Source organism: Anguilla anguilla, chromosome 3, assembly GCF_013347855.1.
Source record: "Anguilla anguilla isolate fAngAng1 chromosome 3, fAngAng1.pri, whole genome shotgun sequence".
Lineage (NCBI taxonomy): Eukaryota > Metazoa > Chordata > Actinopteri > Anguilliformes > Anguillidae > Anguilla > Anguilla anguilla.
This window is the reverse complement of record NC_049203.1, coordinates 11060645-11079174: the sequence shown is the minus strand read 5'-3', so window position 1 is coordinate 11079174 and position 18530 is coordinate 11060645. Positions and strand designations below refer to the sequence as shown.

Sequence of the window (18530 nt, the reverse complement as noted above, 5' to 3'; positions counted from 1 at the left end):
TTCCCCCTTCAGAATCCCACCCGCCCACGCTGCTTAAGTGCAAAGCGGTATGAAGCTGCGGGAATGCTACGCGATATTGGACCTCCTGACAAAAAACTTTGGAAAGATATGTTTTAATTCATTAACTGTTATTCACATGTATTCTAACTCACATACATGTAATAATCATATTGTCATAACTACAACTCCACATGTATGAACTGGAAATTGAGCTTTGTACCAGGATATAGTCTTGACTGTATCCATTGTTTACTGGCCTAAGACACCAGCTACATTGTGAATAGCTTTGGTTAATTTAAGCAATATGGCTCTTAATGCATTGATAGCTGAGAAGTCGCACAACAAGCTTGGAGAACACATGGAGAAAGCACCCCTCTCTCCATCTCTCCCTTTCCCCTCTCTCTCGCTCTCTCCCCTTCACAAGTATAAGCAATGCTTTCATTGTACACACACACACACACACACCCACGCACGCATACACACACACACACAAACACACACACACCACTCACCACAGCCCTTAAGGTAAAGAACATGTGCATTGGAAAGAACATGTTCGCGAATCTCCCCATTTCCAGCTCTTCCGTAGGGACTTTCCAGATAAAAACAGTATGAAATAGCGATCAAAACCCATCTTGGCATTACCGGGATCCAGCATCGGACCATACCGAAGTGCTGCCGCAAGCATAACGTAGCACGTACAGGTTTAGCCGCGTTTCATCAGGGGCTTAATGGAGCGGGAGCTGGAAATGGAGCAGGGTGGGGCGCTACATCCCGGAGGGTGGGGTGACGAGAGAAGCACAGCCACCCAGAGCGGGGGGGGGGGGGGGGGGGGGGGGGGGGCAAGGGGGGGTGGGCATCTCTGATCCGGGTACAACTAGCCTCCGTCACTGCATGGCCTCCCCGCAGTCCCCCACATGCAGTCCTGGGGTCAGCACAACTGCACCAATCTATCGGTCATATAGACCTTCTCACTAAAATAAAAATGGCCAAATTGTATGAGCAACTGACAGATGTACATTAGTTATTTTAAAAAATAGTTTAAAAGTTTAGCTAGCATTGATTGTATTGCAGCCATTTGCACACAAAAACAATGCAGCTGCAACTGCGTTTAGGATGATTGGTTGGTTGACCCCAGTTTCAGTGGCGGCAAGTTTCCACCGGACCAGCGGTTAGGTATTCAGATTTGTACATGCCTGGATCCGACAGGTTAAGACTCCTGCTCAAGATATTGTGTGCAGCTGGAAATATAAAGAGATAAGTCAGTTTCCTGCTTTCCTATGATCTCAGGGAATCCGCTGCTGGACCAGAGGAGAGACGGTGTTTATGGAAACGGAGAGGTAATGAAAGAAAGAGCAAAGGTACGTGAAATCTTGTTGGATCCACATCTGGAAAACACGGCAGAGGTTTCCACTCTTTCTGAAGTGACTGCTAATTCTCTCGTGGGGCACGGTTCATGAAGACAAAACCAGACAGTATGACTTTAAGCACTGAGAATTCCTCTTTCTAGAATAAAGCTCTGTCTTGCAGAATCTTGGCAAGCTTAAATAAATAAAACAGAGGACATGTGTTTAATTGCACACACTGCAAATACTTACAGACTACTTTAACCAAAGGGTATCACCGATATTTCAATGTTGTAAACAGACGCTGACAAGTATTTGCTGAGAGAAATAACAGAATAAAAATTAAGTGGAAGAACAAAATGTAAAAAAATAGTCACTGTAAATATAACTGCTGTGCAACACAGTACTTTATCCTTGTGAAGGGTACAAATGCTTTGGGCAAGTGTATTTTATTAGCATAAATATTGTGGAATGCAATGGGAGCCTGGCAAGGAGATAAGATTGTGCAGGTACATCAGAAGCAGGGGCTGCTGGGTAATGCTGTTTAAGGAATGGTAAACAGTCGAGAGGAGTCAGATTGTGTACAGGGGGACAAATAAATGAAGGATGAGAAGGGAGAACCTCTTTGGCTGATGTGTGTGTGTCTGTCGGGGGTGTGATGTGGAAACACCAGGGACTCACCGTAGCAGACCCCGCCCCGGGCGTGGTACCCCGGCTGGCAGGGTGTGCACTCGTAGGAGCCGGGCGTGTTCTCACACTGCTGGTTTGGGCAGCTGTTGGGGTCCAGGCACTCATCAATGTCTGAAAACCCACACGCACACAAACACACACACACGCATGCAAACAAACAAGCACACACACACACACACACATACATCCAAACAAACAAGCACACAAAAAACACACACACAAATGGGTCTGTTAAAAAATTATGGGAACACTGCAATTTTCAGCCTCCAAGGCCTGTAGTATGTGATGTTCTGTGCAGGGAGATGCAGGCATTCTGACCTTCACAAGCCACTTGTTGATGCGACTTGCTCTTATAGCCCTCATAGCACTGGCACTTGTACGTTCCGGGCAGGTTGACGCACTGCCCCCCCTCTCCGCAGGTGTTCGGCTTGGCGCATTCGTTCACATCTGTCAGGAAGTGAAAATCCAGGCCGTTCTGATCCAGAGCACAACTGGAAACGGGGCTATGCTGAACTCAACCTGCGTTACCTGGTACCCCCGAGCCAACAGCTCAGGTATCCAGGGCAGCAAGTCCCTGCTGCAGTTCCCCATTCCTGGTCCCTCCTTTCTCTGATCTCAGTCACTAGAACCGAGGCTAATTGTTTGACCGCGGCGGTCAAACGACCCACCACTCCAGCTGGTCATCAGCCGTCGAGCGAGAGGCGTCTTTGTTACATACTAGAGCTGCAGCACCCCCAGGACTTCAAAGGAGGAAAACTCTCGTATCCCACTGGCATGAAAGACATAAAGTAAAACGCCACTGAAAACTGCCCAGGAATAGCCGCTAAATACAGGGACTCAGGAAGCTGGATTCCCATAAGGAACGACACCAGCCAAAAGAAAGTCAATCCGGCTTTTCAAACCAGAGTTGACTCACAAAATTAAGTGGGGTATAAAGATGTTGTGACCGATGCCACAAGGCTGTGCTCAGCTATCATTAGTGTAACTGACTTCAGGTCTCTTGTGTTTAGCCATCTGTAGCCAGCTATCCCCCCATGGTGTGCAGAGAGAATAAAGAGCAGTAAGGTTTCATAGATAATCGCTGATTATGCAGATGTCAAAACAAACCATTGTGCACTGTAAGCATCGCTAAATCAGCTCGCTGGCTAAGGTGCTAACGTTTAGCTTTTCTTTTTTCTTTTCTTTTTTGCTAACTGTACTTGACAGAGTTCCCTAAATATTTTCACTGATTGTTTTGTAAGATATACTTATTTTTCACTACAGTGATGCATTCAGCTCTAGGAACAATGCCAAGCTCAGTGCTCCAGTATCTTTATGAATATTTACATTGCATTAGCAAGGTCGTTTCCTGTTTTTTCAGCATGTGTTGAAACGAATTGGAATAGAAAAAGTAAGCAGAGTAAAAATGGTTTGCCAAGTAAAATTTTACTGAATTCTTCTCTGAGATATGGTAAGTGCTTTGATTATTGTTTTTACAAATGAAATTCACAGATCTTAAATTTGTTCATTGTAATCATAGCAGAGAGGGATATTTAAACTTGCTGAAATATTAGCCTGCTGAATGCTAAAGTTGCAGCACTCCCCATCGCTCACCTACGCACGTGAGCTTTCCGTACTGGAGCTTGTAGCCATGGTTACAGTGACACCTGTAGGATCCCACGGTGTTGATGCATAAGCCCCTCCCAGGTCCGCAGGGCTCCCCTTCGCACTCGTTCTCATCTGCGAAGATGGACAAGGCCAAGGGTGTCATGAAAGTCCAGCCTGCCAGGGGTACCCTCCCGCACCCTGACCCCCTGGTACAGGTCATAGTCCAGGTAACATTAGACAGACTGCACAACGTGCAAACAGATCTTAAACCACGGGCTCTGTAGCCACACCCACCCATCTCAGAAAGAGAGCCACGCCAAGAAAAGACCCAAATACATCTTAGAATAAAAAATACAGGTAGAGTGCACAAAGACAGAGATTGCCAGTGCATCATAGACATGCCTTGGTTATTTAATAATATTTTCAAGGTAAAAATCCTGCTTAGTATGTCAAAATATGTTTGATTTAAAAAATCTAAAAACAATCATAAAAGCCCCTGGTTGTACTTTATTTAGCAAAAAAAATAAAAACCTTTTCATACGGTACATGTCTGCACAAGCTTCTACATGCTATAATCTTTATTTTTTCTCTCCACAGACCACAAATTAGTAGCTTAACCGGCCCTGTGGCGTAAGCCAGTGAAAACACTGTAGCGCAGTCCAATAAGAGGCCGTACGCGTCGCGCCCGGCAAGGTAAACAGTGCGCTCACCCACGCAGCTCCTCCTCTGCGGATGGGGGCGGTACCCGGCGTTGCAGTGGCAGCTGAACCCGCTGAACCCGCTCACGCACTCCCCGTGCCCGCAGACGTTCCTGTTCTGCCGACACTCGTCCGTCTCTGGAGCGCCGGGGGGGGGGGGGGGGACAAAGACAAGGCCACACTGCATTTGGGGAGGCTACGGTGGGCTTTCACAAACTGCCGCTTTCACACCGGGCAGGGCCTTCCAACACACAAAGGCCGCGCTTCCTGAGGTACTCACGTGGGTACTGCGTCTGCCCAACTTCCAGCGGGCTGTTCTCGGGCGGAACCTTCACAATGGGAGGGGGTGAGGGTTTGGCCACAATCACTGGAGAGAGAGAGAGAGAGAGAGAGAGAGAGTGAGAGACCAAGAGAAAGAGAGAGAGATAGAACACTCAGAAATCCCCTAACGCTTATTCTATCCTCATATGACCATTTAAAATGTGTTGCTGTCAAAGAGATACCTCAGATTCCTAACTGGACTGAAAACAGGAGGGAATAATATCTCATTCCCAGCTGATGCGTGAAAAGAAGAGAAGAGAAGAGGAGAGGAATAGACCTGGGCTGCCTGCACAGCCTGCAGACAGCTGGTCTGGGATCAGTACCTGGCAGCTTGGGCCCCTGGGTGCTGGTGGTGGACAGCTGCATGGGAGGGGTGGCCTCCACAACCTCAGGATCCAGCTGAGGAGAACCAACATATGGTAAATGGACTGCATTTATATGGTAAATGGACTGCATTTATATAGCGCTTTTATCCAAAGCGCTTTACAATTGATGCCTCTCATTCGCCAGAGCAGTTAGGGGTTAGGGGTTAGGTGTCTTGCTCAAGGACACTTTGACACGCCCAGGGCGGGGTTTGAACTGGCAACCCTCCGACTGCCAGACAATCGGTCTTACCTCCTGAGCTATGTCACCCCTATGTCACCCCTCATGCATCTCTCACTGCAGGCAGCCAGCGACATCACACACCCAACATGCGACCCCGCATGCAGGGTGATCACACGACAAACATACACAGAAAACAACGCAATGCTACAAAACGAGGCATGAATGACACGTAACCTAAACATGAATATCAAAAACATTAGGAACTACGAACACAGCATTGGCCCAGCTGGGGTGATTCAACAAATCAAGACAGAGAAAGGCCAGCCCATGCAGATAATGGTCAAAATCCAAAATAAAAATGAAATTTAACTTGAAAAAAGGTGTTTTTGAAAACTCATCACATGCTTTGAGCTCTGCACGATTGGTCCAGAGACTCTAACAGAGGAAGCCTTTGAGGGGTGGCGTAGAGCAGCACTGGACACACGTTAAAAAGGGCAACTTACTGGTGGGAACTTCACCACTGAAACAGAGAAAGAGAAAAGCCACATGACATCACTTACTCACAACCTGCTTCTCTATGGAAGATTAGCAGTATAACCATGCTCGAGGGTGCTGTGCGTTCACTATATGAGGGGTAATTACAGTGTGGTGAAGGCTTTTAAACCAATTGTTCATGACTGTTTGAAAGGAAGACTACTCAAAAAAGTCAATTTTAAAAAATTAAAAATATCTCTCTTTTCTGTCTGCCTCACTGTGGTGCTCACCTTGCCTCTCATTTTCAGTTTTTGGGGTCTCCTTCTCTAGGTTTGGGTAGATCGGCAGGGTCTGTGGGGGGATGGTCAGGGTGTCCCTGTAACTGTGTAATATGTACCCCTTTCCAGCAGGACAGATCTTGCTGAAGGATGCTGAGAGAGGAAGAGACACACTGATGTTAGTTTCGAGTTTAACTAGGGCTTCACTCATGAAACACTGCTCTCTTGATTAAATTAAACAGTGACATCACTGGGAATAGGAGCCAATCTACAGTAATGCTAAGAGTAAATCTGATCTGTGTAAAACACTCCCATACCATACCATGGCAGGAAATGACTACTAAATGAAGAGATCTGTACCTTAATAGCTATCACATAGAAAAAACATTTGAAAGCATGCAGTGAATGATTAGCATTGATGATTCAAAACTAAAATATCTCTGAGAAAAACAAGGTCAGGCTCAAAGATCATTGTCCTTGTTATAATTATGAAACCCAATGGGACTGATATAATCAAAGAAACATTCCTGGTGTATAGTTCACACACCATGTGTATGTGTGTGGGATCGGACCACACACATATACATACACACACAAATGCACACACACACACACACACACACACACACAAATGCATGCACACTTGCACACACACACGCACACAGGCATGCACACACAAACACACACACACACACTCACACACAGGCACACACACACGCACACACGCACCCCCCTACACACACGCACATGCACACACACTCCCACTCACACTCACACACACACACGCGCGCGTGCGCACTCACACACACACACACACACACACACACACACACACACACGCACACACGCACCCCCCTACACACACGCACATGCACACACACTCCCACTCACACACACACACACACACACACACACACTGACCCGTGCCATCCTGGGGGCACCTCTCACAGCCGCTGCCCCAGGCCTTTCCCACGGTGCAGCAGCACATCTCCTGAGACAGCTGAGTGGGCAGAGCGTGCTCACACTGCCCCCCCTGCCCCACCAGGAGGAAGCACAGGCCCAGATCCCCCGGGGGCTCCGCTGCACAGGTGAGCAAAGGATTGTGGGAACCGGAGGGATGGAGAGAAGGACGTGGGGAGGGAGGGGGTCAGGTTGGACCGGGGATTGGGGAAGGGAGTTGTATAGTGTCAGAGACAGGACAGATCAGATTGCAGAAAGAATATAAATTGTGCTATCTAAAGCAGATGTTATATGTATACATTACAGCACATACATTTCAAGTGGCTATTTTTAGATTTTGATATTAACAGGGTTGATAAAGTATAGAAACACAATTATTGCTTGTAGCGGAAAGCGAAAATTGGGACCAGCTCTCCCTCATTACTTGTGCCGTTTCAAATAATCAGTGCGGATGAAATTTTATGACTGTTTCATGACTCGGTCCCATTTACACACAGTAAATGTGCACCTGTTTTCACATCTGGTTCTGTGGCGATTTATATAGTCATACAAAAAATGTATAACTGAATACTGTTGCTGTTTTTTTTTTTTTAAAGAAAAGGAATTCCTACATGTGCACCCGTCAATGGCAGACCTTTTAATTTACACACGAGGTTACTGCCCTCATACAAATTAAAATCTGTTACGGATTTGTACACCAGGAAAATTGAATGCGTTGCGCCTCTCGACCAAACACATTCCAGATCGGCGTAGCGTGATTGAGGGGAACAGCTCGGCCTGTGAAACAGGCACGTGAAGATTTAGGGCAGGGTTTTCGCTGGCTTCCAGTAAATCTCCCCGAGCGGAGCGCGGCAGGACGGCTGAGGGAGCTCTCACCCACGCAGCGCGTTCGGTCCAGGACGAAGCCCGGCTTGCACGCGCACAGGAAGCTGCCCTGGGTGTTCAGGCAGTCTCCGTTCTGGCACACCCCTTGCATGGTGCACTCGTTTATGTCTGCGCGAGAGGGGCCAACAGGGAGCACGAGAGAGAGAACGAGAGAGTTAAATTCAGGGGCGTAACTGCACAGGTGAAAAGATCATTTCCATTCGTGAGAGGTCTGTTTTCCTCCACAATGTGCTTCAGAATGGCTGCCCACAGTGACAGCAGCTGTCTGGAGTTTAGAGTAACAGAAAATTGTTCCTTTGAGATAACTGCTATTGGTCTGGTGAGTTCTGTCCTATACAGCTGTAGAGATTTCAGTCAGTACTGTGGAAAGCATTCTAGAGCAGGGCTACTCTACCCTGGCCCACAAGGGCCCCAGGGTGTGCTGGCGTTTCGCTAATACTCAGCACTTAATCGATCAGTTCAAGCAGTTGAGTACATGGATGATCACCTGATTTCTTTGGTCTGAAATGGCTGGTGAATATAAAGTGAAAATTCTCTAGAGATTCTATTGAGGATCACTACAAAGGATAACCTGGTGAATTTGGTGGAATGTGCTTCCTGTGAAATGCCTGTTTCACTATCAATACAAATACACTTACTTACATGCTCTGGTATTGCTACTGTTGTAGGGTAACACTGTGAAACTGCTATGTGTACTGGGATGCAGTGCACCATTGCAGTGTCTGTAGGGATGTCCTGAGTCATTGGTATTGACAATTAGGGATGCACTGTTATTTCACTATTAATGTAGGGACACATTACAACTTTGCAACTTTCTCATATCTGTGTGGGGACAAACTGTATCATTGCTACTAATGTGAGAAACACTGCACAAGCTGCTAATGCTAATGTGATGACACTACCGTGGCAGTGAGTGTTGTTCAGTCTCTTGTAGCCCTGTGGACAGGTGGAGCCGTAGTCCTCAATTATTAACTTGTGGACTCCGGGAACTGTAACAGAGAGTGAGAAGAGGGAACAAGAGATTGAAATAAAGAGAGAGAGAGAGACTGAAAATGCAACAAAATCCCCTCAGAATTACATATTCAGTCATCATTACTAAACAGTAAAATTTGGCACTAGTTTATTGAGACTCTGTAGTAATCTTCCCGTATAAGTTTAGTTTGGCTGTATTTCTAAGTATTTCTAAAAATAAAATTCAAAAAATCTAGCCATATATTTTTCAGCTGGATAGTAATATGCAGCTAAAAGCAGAATAAATAAAATAGCAACATCTATCACAAATTGTCTAAATAATTTGCCATCAAAAAAGATAAATGGGTTAGCTTCTTTTCCAGCATACCAATCAATAAAGTTATTAAAATCATTTTTGACACATGATTTGAATTATGGGACACTTTTCAGACTCTTGTCTTTTGGATTACATCCCTTGAGGCAGTGGATCATCAATTTAATATAACAGCGGTGTTTGCTCTGAAAGAGAATTTTTCTGTGATTAAGTAATCCACGCTATCAGGACTTCTCAGCAACACTTTTTTAATGAACCACTCCTTACTGACTGGCCCCACCGCCTCACAGTTCTCCCCTGCCATCTCTACATTCCCAGTAGCAGGTGAAATCTAGCAGCTTAGTACTGCTGTGTGCCACAGACTGTGGTGATCGTCACGGTCATCCTTCTACCCTCGATTCCCCAGGTCTATTCCTGCCATTCTGAACCAGCTAGTCCATTTCTTCTTTTTTTTCTCTTTTTTTTTTTTTTTTTTTTTTTTTTTTTTTTTTTTACAGATTTCTGCTTTTCATCCTGCTTTGCTGGAACATATTTTTAAAAATCTGCTCCAGGCTTCTTTGCTACAGAAAGCACCTCCTGCTCTGCTCTAGTTATGCTATGCTCTCAAACCACTACCATGTCCTTGTATGGGCACTGGAACTGACTCTCTGACTGAAGTCTCCTATAGTTAACCTATAGCTAATGTGGGAGTTGTGTCTTTCCATAGAAAATTCCACATCTAAAAAAGTAATTATAGGGGAGGGAGTGTTTAAGTTTACAGACTATAAACTTTAAAATGTTACACTAAAACATTACATTTTTATTACATTTGTATACAATGCAGATCTTAAAACATACATAAAGAGTGAAATAATACTGGACATACAATGCACTGGAGTTTATTCTGCTTTCTGCAGAAGTGAGTGGTGCTATTGGCAACTTTAAAAGAGACTGAAAGAGCTCAGACTGCTCTTTGTTAAATAAACACAGCTGAAAAGGTTCTCGCTAAATTGTAGAGGGATTCCCAATAATATTGGCCATGTTCCACAGAAGTGATATTTTTTTTGGTTCATTCTACAATTGTGAAACTTCCTTGAAACAAAAAAGCTAACATTACTAACTAGCAAGCAACATTTCAAACGATGCTTTTGGTCGGCAACACTGATCATTTCATTCTGTTGTGTTTTTTTTTAACTGCCCCCAAATTTTTTCAGGTCTCCTTTTCCAACCCATGAACAGTTCTGCTCTTTGCCTCCCTAACATTTGTATTCCTCTGCCCATCTACAGCGGATATCTCCGCATTTCCTCGGCTCTGGACGCGCGCCACGTCAATTTTACCCAAAGCAGTGTGAGAACACTGCTGTGCTGAGGAGCGCAGAGGGGGTACGATGGGGGAGATAATAAGTTCCATATCTCCGGCCGCGGGTGGGAACAGTCAGGAACAGGCCAGAGGCCCCGGGGCGCCTAATGAGGACACACTGTCCCGAGTCAGACGGGGATCGATTTTATTAACAATTATAAAGCCCGCTCCGTGCGCCGCCTGACTCAAAGCCCAGGAATGGAGCTCCACGGTGCAAAAAGTGGAAAAGCTCTCTCTCTGTTCAAAGCCAAGTTTCCACAATCTCGCAGAAATGCTGGCTCAAACCTTTTTTTTCTGAATTTCTGAAAATGAAGCAGGGTCATATTCCACCTTCTGCAAAGACAGAATTTCAAGGCCGTCACACAGCTTCACAGGGGAATACACCGCATTAACCCAAGGGATATTGTAAGTTTATATATAAAGAGGGTGAAATCCTCCAATGGTTTTTATGTTTATTATCTAACATACATTTAAAATTAGAGTGGTGGGTTAAAAATAAAAGTGCATTAGAAATGATATGTTTTAGGCTAGATTAGAATGCATGAAATTTATCGCATCCTAAACAAGACCAGGTCAAAACCTAGTATATGGCTGGACCTAACACACGTGATTTGAGCCGACCAATGGTGTAACTTCATAACTCGGCAGACCAATGGTGTCACTTCATCACTCAGTCAGTCAATCACTCACAGACATTTTGTAGGGCTGGCCCCGCTGTTGCGGTCCAGCCAAAAAAGAAAGAAAAAAAAGAATATGTAGCTATCCCTCTCCACTATAGACAAAGATACACAAGGGTCTGCAGAGAGAAACATCTGACAGGTAAATAACATTTTAAACAGGAAACAGCTAGAACTAGAGTGGGGCAGGGGGTAGGACCAGGGACTGGTAGGTTCACCCAGAGTGGGACAGGAGGTAGGAACAGGGACCGGTAGGATTAAATAGACTGGGGCAGGGGGTAGGTACAGGGGCTAGTAGGTTCACCCAGAGTGGGACAGGGGGTAGGAACAGGGGCTGGTAGATTTAAACAGATTGGGGCAGGAGGTAGGTACAGGGTACTCACATGGCAGCTCTGGACATTTGTGGCATTTGTTTTGCCCCCAGGAGTTTCCTATGCTGCCACAACAATCCTCCTGATTGGTCAGTCCAGGGAGGGGGGTACTGCTACACTGAGAGAAGGAAATCTGATCGTTAGAACTTTTAGGGCCTGATTTACTGAGAGCTTTAGCACATGCAAAATTAATAACACAACCAACGATTGGTCCAAAACAAGCAGCATGTCCAATCATTGGTCATGTTATTGGTTTCCGCGTGTGATAAAAGGTTTTGCATATGCTAAAGGTCTTAGTAAATCAGGCCCGTAGTGTTTAAATAAAACAATGCTTCTTGCACAAGCAGGGGGGCTGCCCACTGTGCCTCAAACTCCAAATTAGAAGCGGATGTTCCTGGCAAAACAGAAGGCAACAAGCTCCAACCAAAGTTAAACTCTAACAGTTATATAAAGTATAACAAAAGTTTAATAAAGGCTTGGCATTACACATGCTTAAAACCATAAGGACAAATAGCTTGTCTTAATACCAAATAATTATATCCCATCAGTTCATGTACAGTGCTTACTTGGCTATGCGACTGTAATTAACAGCCATGAAATCAACCATGTAAATGCACTGGTAACTGTTAGCAGAACAGAGGGTGTGGCACATGTAAGTGACTCCAGATATTCATTGTTCCAAAAGAGTTTCAGAAAGTACTGAAATTCCACAAAAACATGAGGCTTGTGTGTGTGCCTCCCTCCCTCAGCCACACTGGTCTCTCAGCGTTCCAACAAGACATCTTAAACTGGAAGGGAAACCACGGTCTGACGCTCAGCTCGGTTAAAACTGAGATGCGGTACTTCCCAGCCGAGTCCTCCCCCTCCCCCTCCCCCTCCCCCTCCCCCTCTCGCTGACCTTTGACTCACCCTGACCGGCACCACGGTGTCACCCGCTTCACCCGCCAGAAATCCCAGAGTGCTACCGGACCACTAACTATCCCTCTCTTAGAACGTCAAAGCGGTATGTCAGGCATGCGGATTCTTCCAGTACAACATCCACAGAGTCTGCCCCTTTGTCACCACCTACTCCACCCAGCTCTTAGTTCTGGCGGTCATCATCCACTGGCCGCCAATTTCAGCCCTGCCCATCTTATGATTCAGACTGATGACCCACCTCTTCACATTGCACCATGGCTCCCTTCAGTCCTTTTAGAAGTCCTTATTTTGTTCAGATTTTCTTTTGGGATAATGCTATAGGTATAGCTATGTAAAGATAGCCTAGCTTTATAGTGGTATTTACTTCTGTTTACAATACTTATTGTTGGTTGTCCAGTTAACTACACACTCATTGAATAGAAATGGGCTTTCTGTACCTTCTTGAAGGTGATATCACACACACAAAGTCCTTGTGCAGCACTTCATTTAGACGGTCAGACTGACTCCTGAACATCCTGTCAACTCACAGCCTGTTTGGGCGTGGTCTCCTGGAAGCACCGCCCCCGTGGCTTGTGCGTCTGTGGCGGGACACGGGGAGGCGCCTTCTGCGGAGGTTTGGCTTCCGCTTGCTCCATGGGATGGATGACAACAGAGGTGTCCGGGTCGTGGTGGACACGGACTTTATACTGCACTGGAGACAGAGACGGAGGAGGACTGAAAATGCTGAAAACATCTCTCCCACACTCACAGTATATATTCAGGCATGATGAGCAGAAACCTTTCATTCACTCAATTATCCAACAGCCAACTAACAAACCTTTCGTGTTTGTTACACTCCACACATGGTAGAATAAAGTGATGTGACAGTGACCAATTTAGCCTTGTGTTACTGTACACCTATAATTACAAGCAATACACCTGCCAAGCACTTTAAAGCACAGATACTGATTATCAGAGCAGATAATCATTGCCTCATGCTATGTGATACAAGCACTTGAAATACTAATTATTCTTCAGAAAAAGCAGTATAATCAACTTCCATGTGAAAATGGCAGCAGAACAGATGGCTTGTACCTCCCAGATTAAGGGGTGTAATTAGAAAGTTCCATTAACCTTTTAATAATTCAGAACACTTAGGGACGGATTAATTAAACATGAATTGACACAGCATGTTGCCTGAACTTTGGCGAATTATCTCTGTTTGCAATAACCGTGAAGAGTACAACCTATTCGCTGAATTATATAAGCAGCTAATTACACTGTCAGCTACAACAGATGAGTTCAGTCCACAATTAGCGTGGAAACTATCCTGCAAAAAGAAGGTTTGAGCCAAGTCATTATGCATCCCATAGTCCCAGTCTCCAAAAGTGAACCTGGACAATCTCTGAAAACAGTACCACAACTATCGGAAACTTTTTTGGATTACTTCCTACACTACGTCTCCAAGACATGCAATGTGTGGGGGAGGGTTTTTCCCATTACTAAGTTCTCCTATCATGGGTCAGTGTGTGAGGGGATACCTTCTGAAGAGTGGTGCCCACCTCCATTTGCCAGGGGTACGGTGAAGACAGACTGGGTCTGTGCCACGTGCCGGCCAGCGCCCGGCTGGTCCCCGGGGCTCCGGGTATCGGGGCCCGCCGGCTGCGCGTTGCCCTGCGCCCCCTTCGTCCCCGTCAGCTGGCGCGAGGGGAACTGGCACAGCCGACCCGTGAAGCCAGGCGGGCACAGGCAGTGGCTGTGCGAGTTACACACCCCCCCATTCATACATGTGAGAGGGCACACAACTGCAGAGAGAGAGAGAGAGGGAGAGATGGAGGGAGAGAGAGAGAGCGATGGAGGGAGAGAGAGTGAAAGAGAGAGAGACGGAGAGAGAGAGAAAGAGAAAGAGAAAGAGAGGGAGAGAGGGAGAGAGAGATAGAGAGATGGAGGGGGAGGGGGAGGGGGGGAGAGAGAGAGAGAAAGACAGAGAGAGAGAGAGAGCGGGTGAGAGCGAGAAATTATTGATATCAAATGATGCAAAGTTACAAGTAAACATCCATCATTACATTTCACAGAAACTAAAGATGCAATCGTCAAAAGCAATGCTATCCCTGGATTCCTACATCTATCAAAGTAATGCAGCCGTTGTTCTTCATCTTGTCTTGCAAGTGAATGTGGCCTTTACATGCATGAAGAAAGTGTGCAACCTTTTGCTAGAGTTAATGAATACTCAATAATGTTCATAAATACATTTTGCACGGAAAACAAAGTAATGCACTTTGCACTTACCATATATACATTCTACAATAATTAATGCGTGGAAAAAGGTATATTAAACCCAAAAGAACATGATATGGTATGATATCTTGAAAACTGTATTCAAGGAGTGTGAAGGTAGCCATTTAATCAAGCTGAAGGTGGTGGTGTAGAAAAAACACTTGGTACATTGCTGAAACAATAAATCACAGAAGGACATTAATCAAAGTTGAATCAGAGTCCAGACAGTGCAATACGGTGAGAGAATCAAGAGTCAACTCTCATTGTGACAGGAACAATGCTGACACAACAGGCCAGCTGCGGAATTAACTATGACCTCACAGGGCAACAAAAAATACAATCCAGACCAATGCAATCCGCAACATCTCCAGAAGACTCCCAATTTGACCAGCTGAACCAATTACCAAAGGTGGCAGCTTAGTCCACTGAGCTGAACTGCAGTCATTGGATCACGCTGTTCAACGTGTTGATCCAGAACATTCCATAAATGCTTGATTGGGTTCAGGTGTGGTGTCTGTGAAGGCCATGACGTGTGGGGGATGTCCGTTTCATCCTCCTCAAACTACTGGGCGAACTGATGCCCTGTGGATGGGGGCACTGGCATCTTCAATTCACTCTGAATGAAGAAAGTGCTTTAAACCATGCCAAGAAAATGCGCCCAACAGAACCGTCTGGAAGGTTCAGTATTACAGCACTGTCCCCAGTGAGCAAAACCTGGCATATAGACATCTAAAGGGGTGAAAGTCTAGGCTGAGAGACATATGGACATAAACAGACTAGGTTAACCCCAATATAGCTCAGGTTTTACCCGGATATAGCCTGGCAACGCCCTAGTCAGCGAGCAAATTCTTTTGAACCAAATGTAGCTGGGTTTTCACCTGGATACCTAAACTTTCCACCGACTTTTCACCACAAAAATGTTCACTGGATTGTTTTAGCATTTTTGTTAGCTATCTGTATTCCATCAAAAATATTCTGAACAGCATTAGTGGTGTGAAAAAGCTGTGGCGTGTTATAAATTCCACAGAAAAATGATGTACTCCAGAAAACCTCTCAGGATCTGCTCAACCTCACAGATCTAGAAAAGAAGGCCCTTTTGTCTTTCTGTTCCTAACTACCTTCCAATAATAATGAAGTTAAAGGAAATATAAGCTATTCTGTAGGGTTGTTTAATCAAAGAATAAGTTGTTGGAATAAGGTGTAATTTTATTTTTTTCATATTACACATCCTATGAAAAATGTACAATTATTCTGACTGACTCTCAATACAGTCTGATATTCTCCTACCCCTTTTAGTGCTCAGCCAGGAAGCCATTCATTAAAATTGTGTGCTAAGTACATCTCAGATTGACATATTTTCATTTTCATAAAAAAATCATGGCTAGTGTATTTCTTACCAAATTTACTTCAAAACTAATTGTTTATTTTGATGGTCACTGTCTCCAGTAATTCGGTACTGCACCAAACTACTTTCCACACATCGACAAACTGACATCCCCCACAGTAACAATTGCTGTTACTTCATAAAGATGTTTCAATAAAAAGAACAAGGGCTAGATTCGTCGCAATGATGAATTATGCTGTCCAAAGCAAAAATATGTCTCTTTGACTTGTTTTAATAGTTTTTTGGAAAACAATGGAATTCTATGACTTCTAGGCTATTGGCTATATCTGCCATTTGACAGATGCACAACACTAGTAGGTAGGATAAATTCATTGTAGGTTTTGGACTTTTCACAGGATATGTTCACAATACGGAAAAAATAAAATTGCACCGGACTTAAGCCTTGCAATCTACACTGAGATCATGTATCAAAGGCCCAGAGTTTGGACTCTGTGTGCAACCATGATGGTGAAAGCCAAAATGGTGAGCAACACCAGTATCCCAGTAAGCACACAGCTCTGTCTTGTTTGTCAAACTGTTACCTCAGGATACAGTAAAACTGAGACTGAACCGCTTCAGGGTAACCCTCCCTGAAATCCTACCCTTCAGGGCAAAACTCTTCCCTTCTCCTCTTTTCTAGTATGCTTCGACCTGACAGAAAATGTGAATTCAGCTTTTTCTCTAATGACCGGGCTGTGGACACACTCACTGATTAGTTTACGCTTATGTAATGCTCTATGGGAGGTGTGTACTGAGCATCTCTGACTTCCCCACAGTCCTGGTGGCTTGACGCCCATCCAGACTCACGGCCATATTAGGCTCTGCTTTCCTGCAGCCGCTGGAAATGGAGCACAGAAAGTTCCGCCCAGTCCTGCAGCCTTCGGCTGCCTTTCTATGAAAACCCACATTATCAATATTTTGAAAGAAAATAAACATCAGATAAAAATAAATTAAGCGTTGCAAGTAACTAAAATGCCAGTCTTAGTCTAAAAAGTTAAATTAGGAAGGAACCTTTAAATGATCATGATATACAGCATACATTTTTATGAGATTCTTGACTTTTCAACTTCTGAACGGTACTGAAAATAACTTCCAATCCCTAATTATAGGGCTGCCTGTTACTGTGAAAACAAATGTGTCACTGTACATTTGCGTTCTTTAAAGTTGATGCCTTCCAGGGTGTCAACCTCTGCCTAAATAGACCACAAAGTCAAATACGGGGCTTGTCCATTTCCAAGCTTTCTTTCATCAGCTGAAAGTCAGAACTGGCAAGACCACATGATACACTGCATCAACACAGGCAGAAATTAATGGAATGAAGCGGTCGAGTGCTCGTGTTGTGATCCCGTGTGAAAGTGTTTGGGAAAACCCTAGCTTCACACAGCAGTGATCCAATCACATTCAAGCCAGGAGGCTCCCAGGAGGAGCTGGGCAATGGAGAAGGTGGCTGGGCCAATGAGCTCTCAGGAAGAGGCAGAGTGACCAAAGCCAGCCTGGGGGCCGTCGGCGTGAGTCTCCCTTGTACAGAACAGTGGCTCCAGGCCAGGAGATGGGCCGTTCTCCCTTCACTCTGACAGTCCGGAGGAGAGAGAGCTAAAGCAATTATTCACAGAGTGGATGTGACAGGAGGAAGATGGGACCCAGACAGAGAGTGGGGGGGGGGGGGGGGGGGGGAGAGGAGACAGACAAGGGAGAGAAAGAACACTAGAGTGACTCAGAAGCAGAGAGAGGGAGAGAGAGGGAGACAGAGAGCAGGCACTCAGAAATCCCCCCACACTCTCATAGGGCCATTTAAAATGTGTTGCTATCAAAGAGATGCTTCTGATTCACAACTAAACTGAAAAAGGAGAGAACAATATCTGCTTCCCTTTCTTTTTAATCTCAGCTGATGTGTGAAAAAATCCAGAACAAGACAGAAAATTGAAAAAGAAGGGAAAAAAAAAGATTGGTCGGACTGCTGGAAAGTGGAGAGAACTGATTTGGGAGAGTGCCTCGGTGAGACCCAACCCCCTTAAAGAGGCAGTGCGTCATAGTGCAACGTTTGTAACCATAGTGCAACCTGAATCAAAGGTTATTTCAGAGAGAACTAGGTGCTGGTGTTCGAGTTAGTTTCATAGAAAAGGGCTTGGTAGGTCATCACTTGATTATAGCTACGGTGCCTAGCTAGCTAATTAAATGACGTACCCTTCAGTACGATACTTTGTACTTTGATACCTTCAGTACGAAGACTTTGAAAAAATAATAGTAGGCTAACTATTAATCTGCCTAACATAGAAGTATAACTCCCAGACCAAAAACAATAAAAGTTTTTCACTGGAAAAATTAGCAAACAAAAATGTGAAAAATAAGTAACATTTAGCAAGCAAGCAAAACAAACTGAATGATGAGATTGTAGCTGTATTCCTAGATATAGCAGTCAGCACCATTCAGCTCCTATTGTGCTTGCAGACAGTGGAGCTCGTACTAGTTGAGGTTGGAAAATAATTAGCGCTGATCCAGACTGCAGCTGCACTTC

General features: G+C 44.9%; 1 protein-coding gene across 4 annotated transcripts in view; it reads right to left on the bottom strand.

Moving 5' to 3' along the window:
• LOC118224067 (latent-transforming growth factor beta-binding protein 3-like) overlaps window positions 1-18530 on the bottom strand; it is a 44145-nt gene that overhangs the window by 12866 nt on the left and 12749 nt on the right. For 3 of the 4 annotated variants that reach the window (XM_035411238.1, XM_035411239.1, XM_035411242.1), the window contains exons 2-15: window positions 13896-14159; window positions 12903-13066; window positions 11470-11575; window positions 8688-8774; window positions 7777-7893; window positions 6862-7020; window positions 5953-6093; window positions 5692-5708; window positions 4966-5041; window positions 4602-4688; window positions 4334-4459; window positions 3630-3755; window positions 2355-2483; window positions 2028-2147 (exon numbers count right to left, since the gene is read on the bottom strand). In XM_035411238.1, coding sequence (XP_035267129.1) covers window positions 2028-2147; window positions 2355-2483; window positions 3630-3755; window positions 4334-4459; window positions 4602-4688; window positions 4966-5041; window positions 5692-5708; window positions 5953-6093; window positions 6862-7020; window positions 7777-7893; window positions 8688-8774; window positions 11470-11575; window positions 12903-13066; window positions 13896-14159 — 1719 coding nt within the window. The remainder of the gene's footprint in view (window positions 1-2027; window positions 2148-2354; window positions 2484-3629; window positions 3756-4333; window positions 4460-4601; window positions 4689-4965; window positions 5042-5691; window positions 5709-5952; window positions 6094-6861; window positions 7021-7776; window positions 7894-8687; window positions 8775-11469; window positions 11576-12902; window positions 13067-13895; window positions 14160-18530) is intronic. The other variant, XM_035411240.1, reaches the window with a different exon arrangement.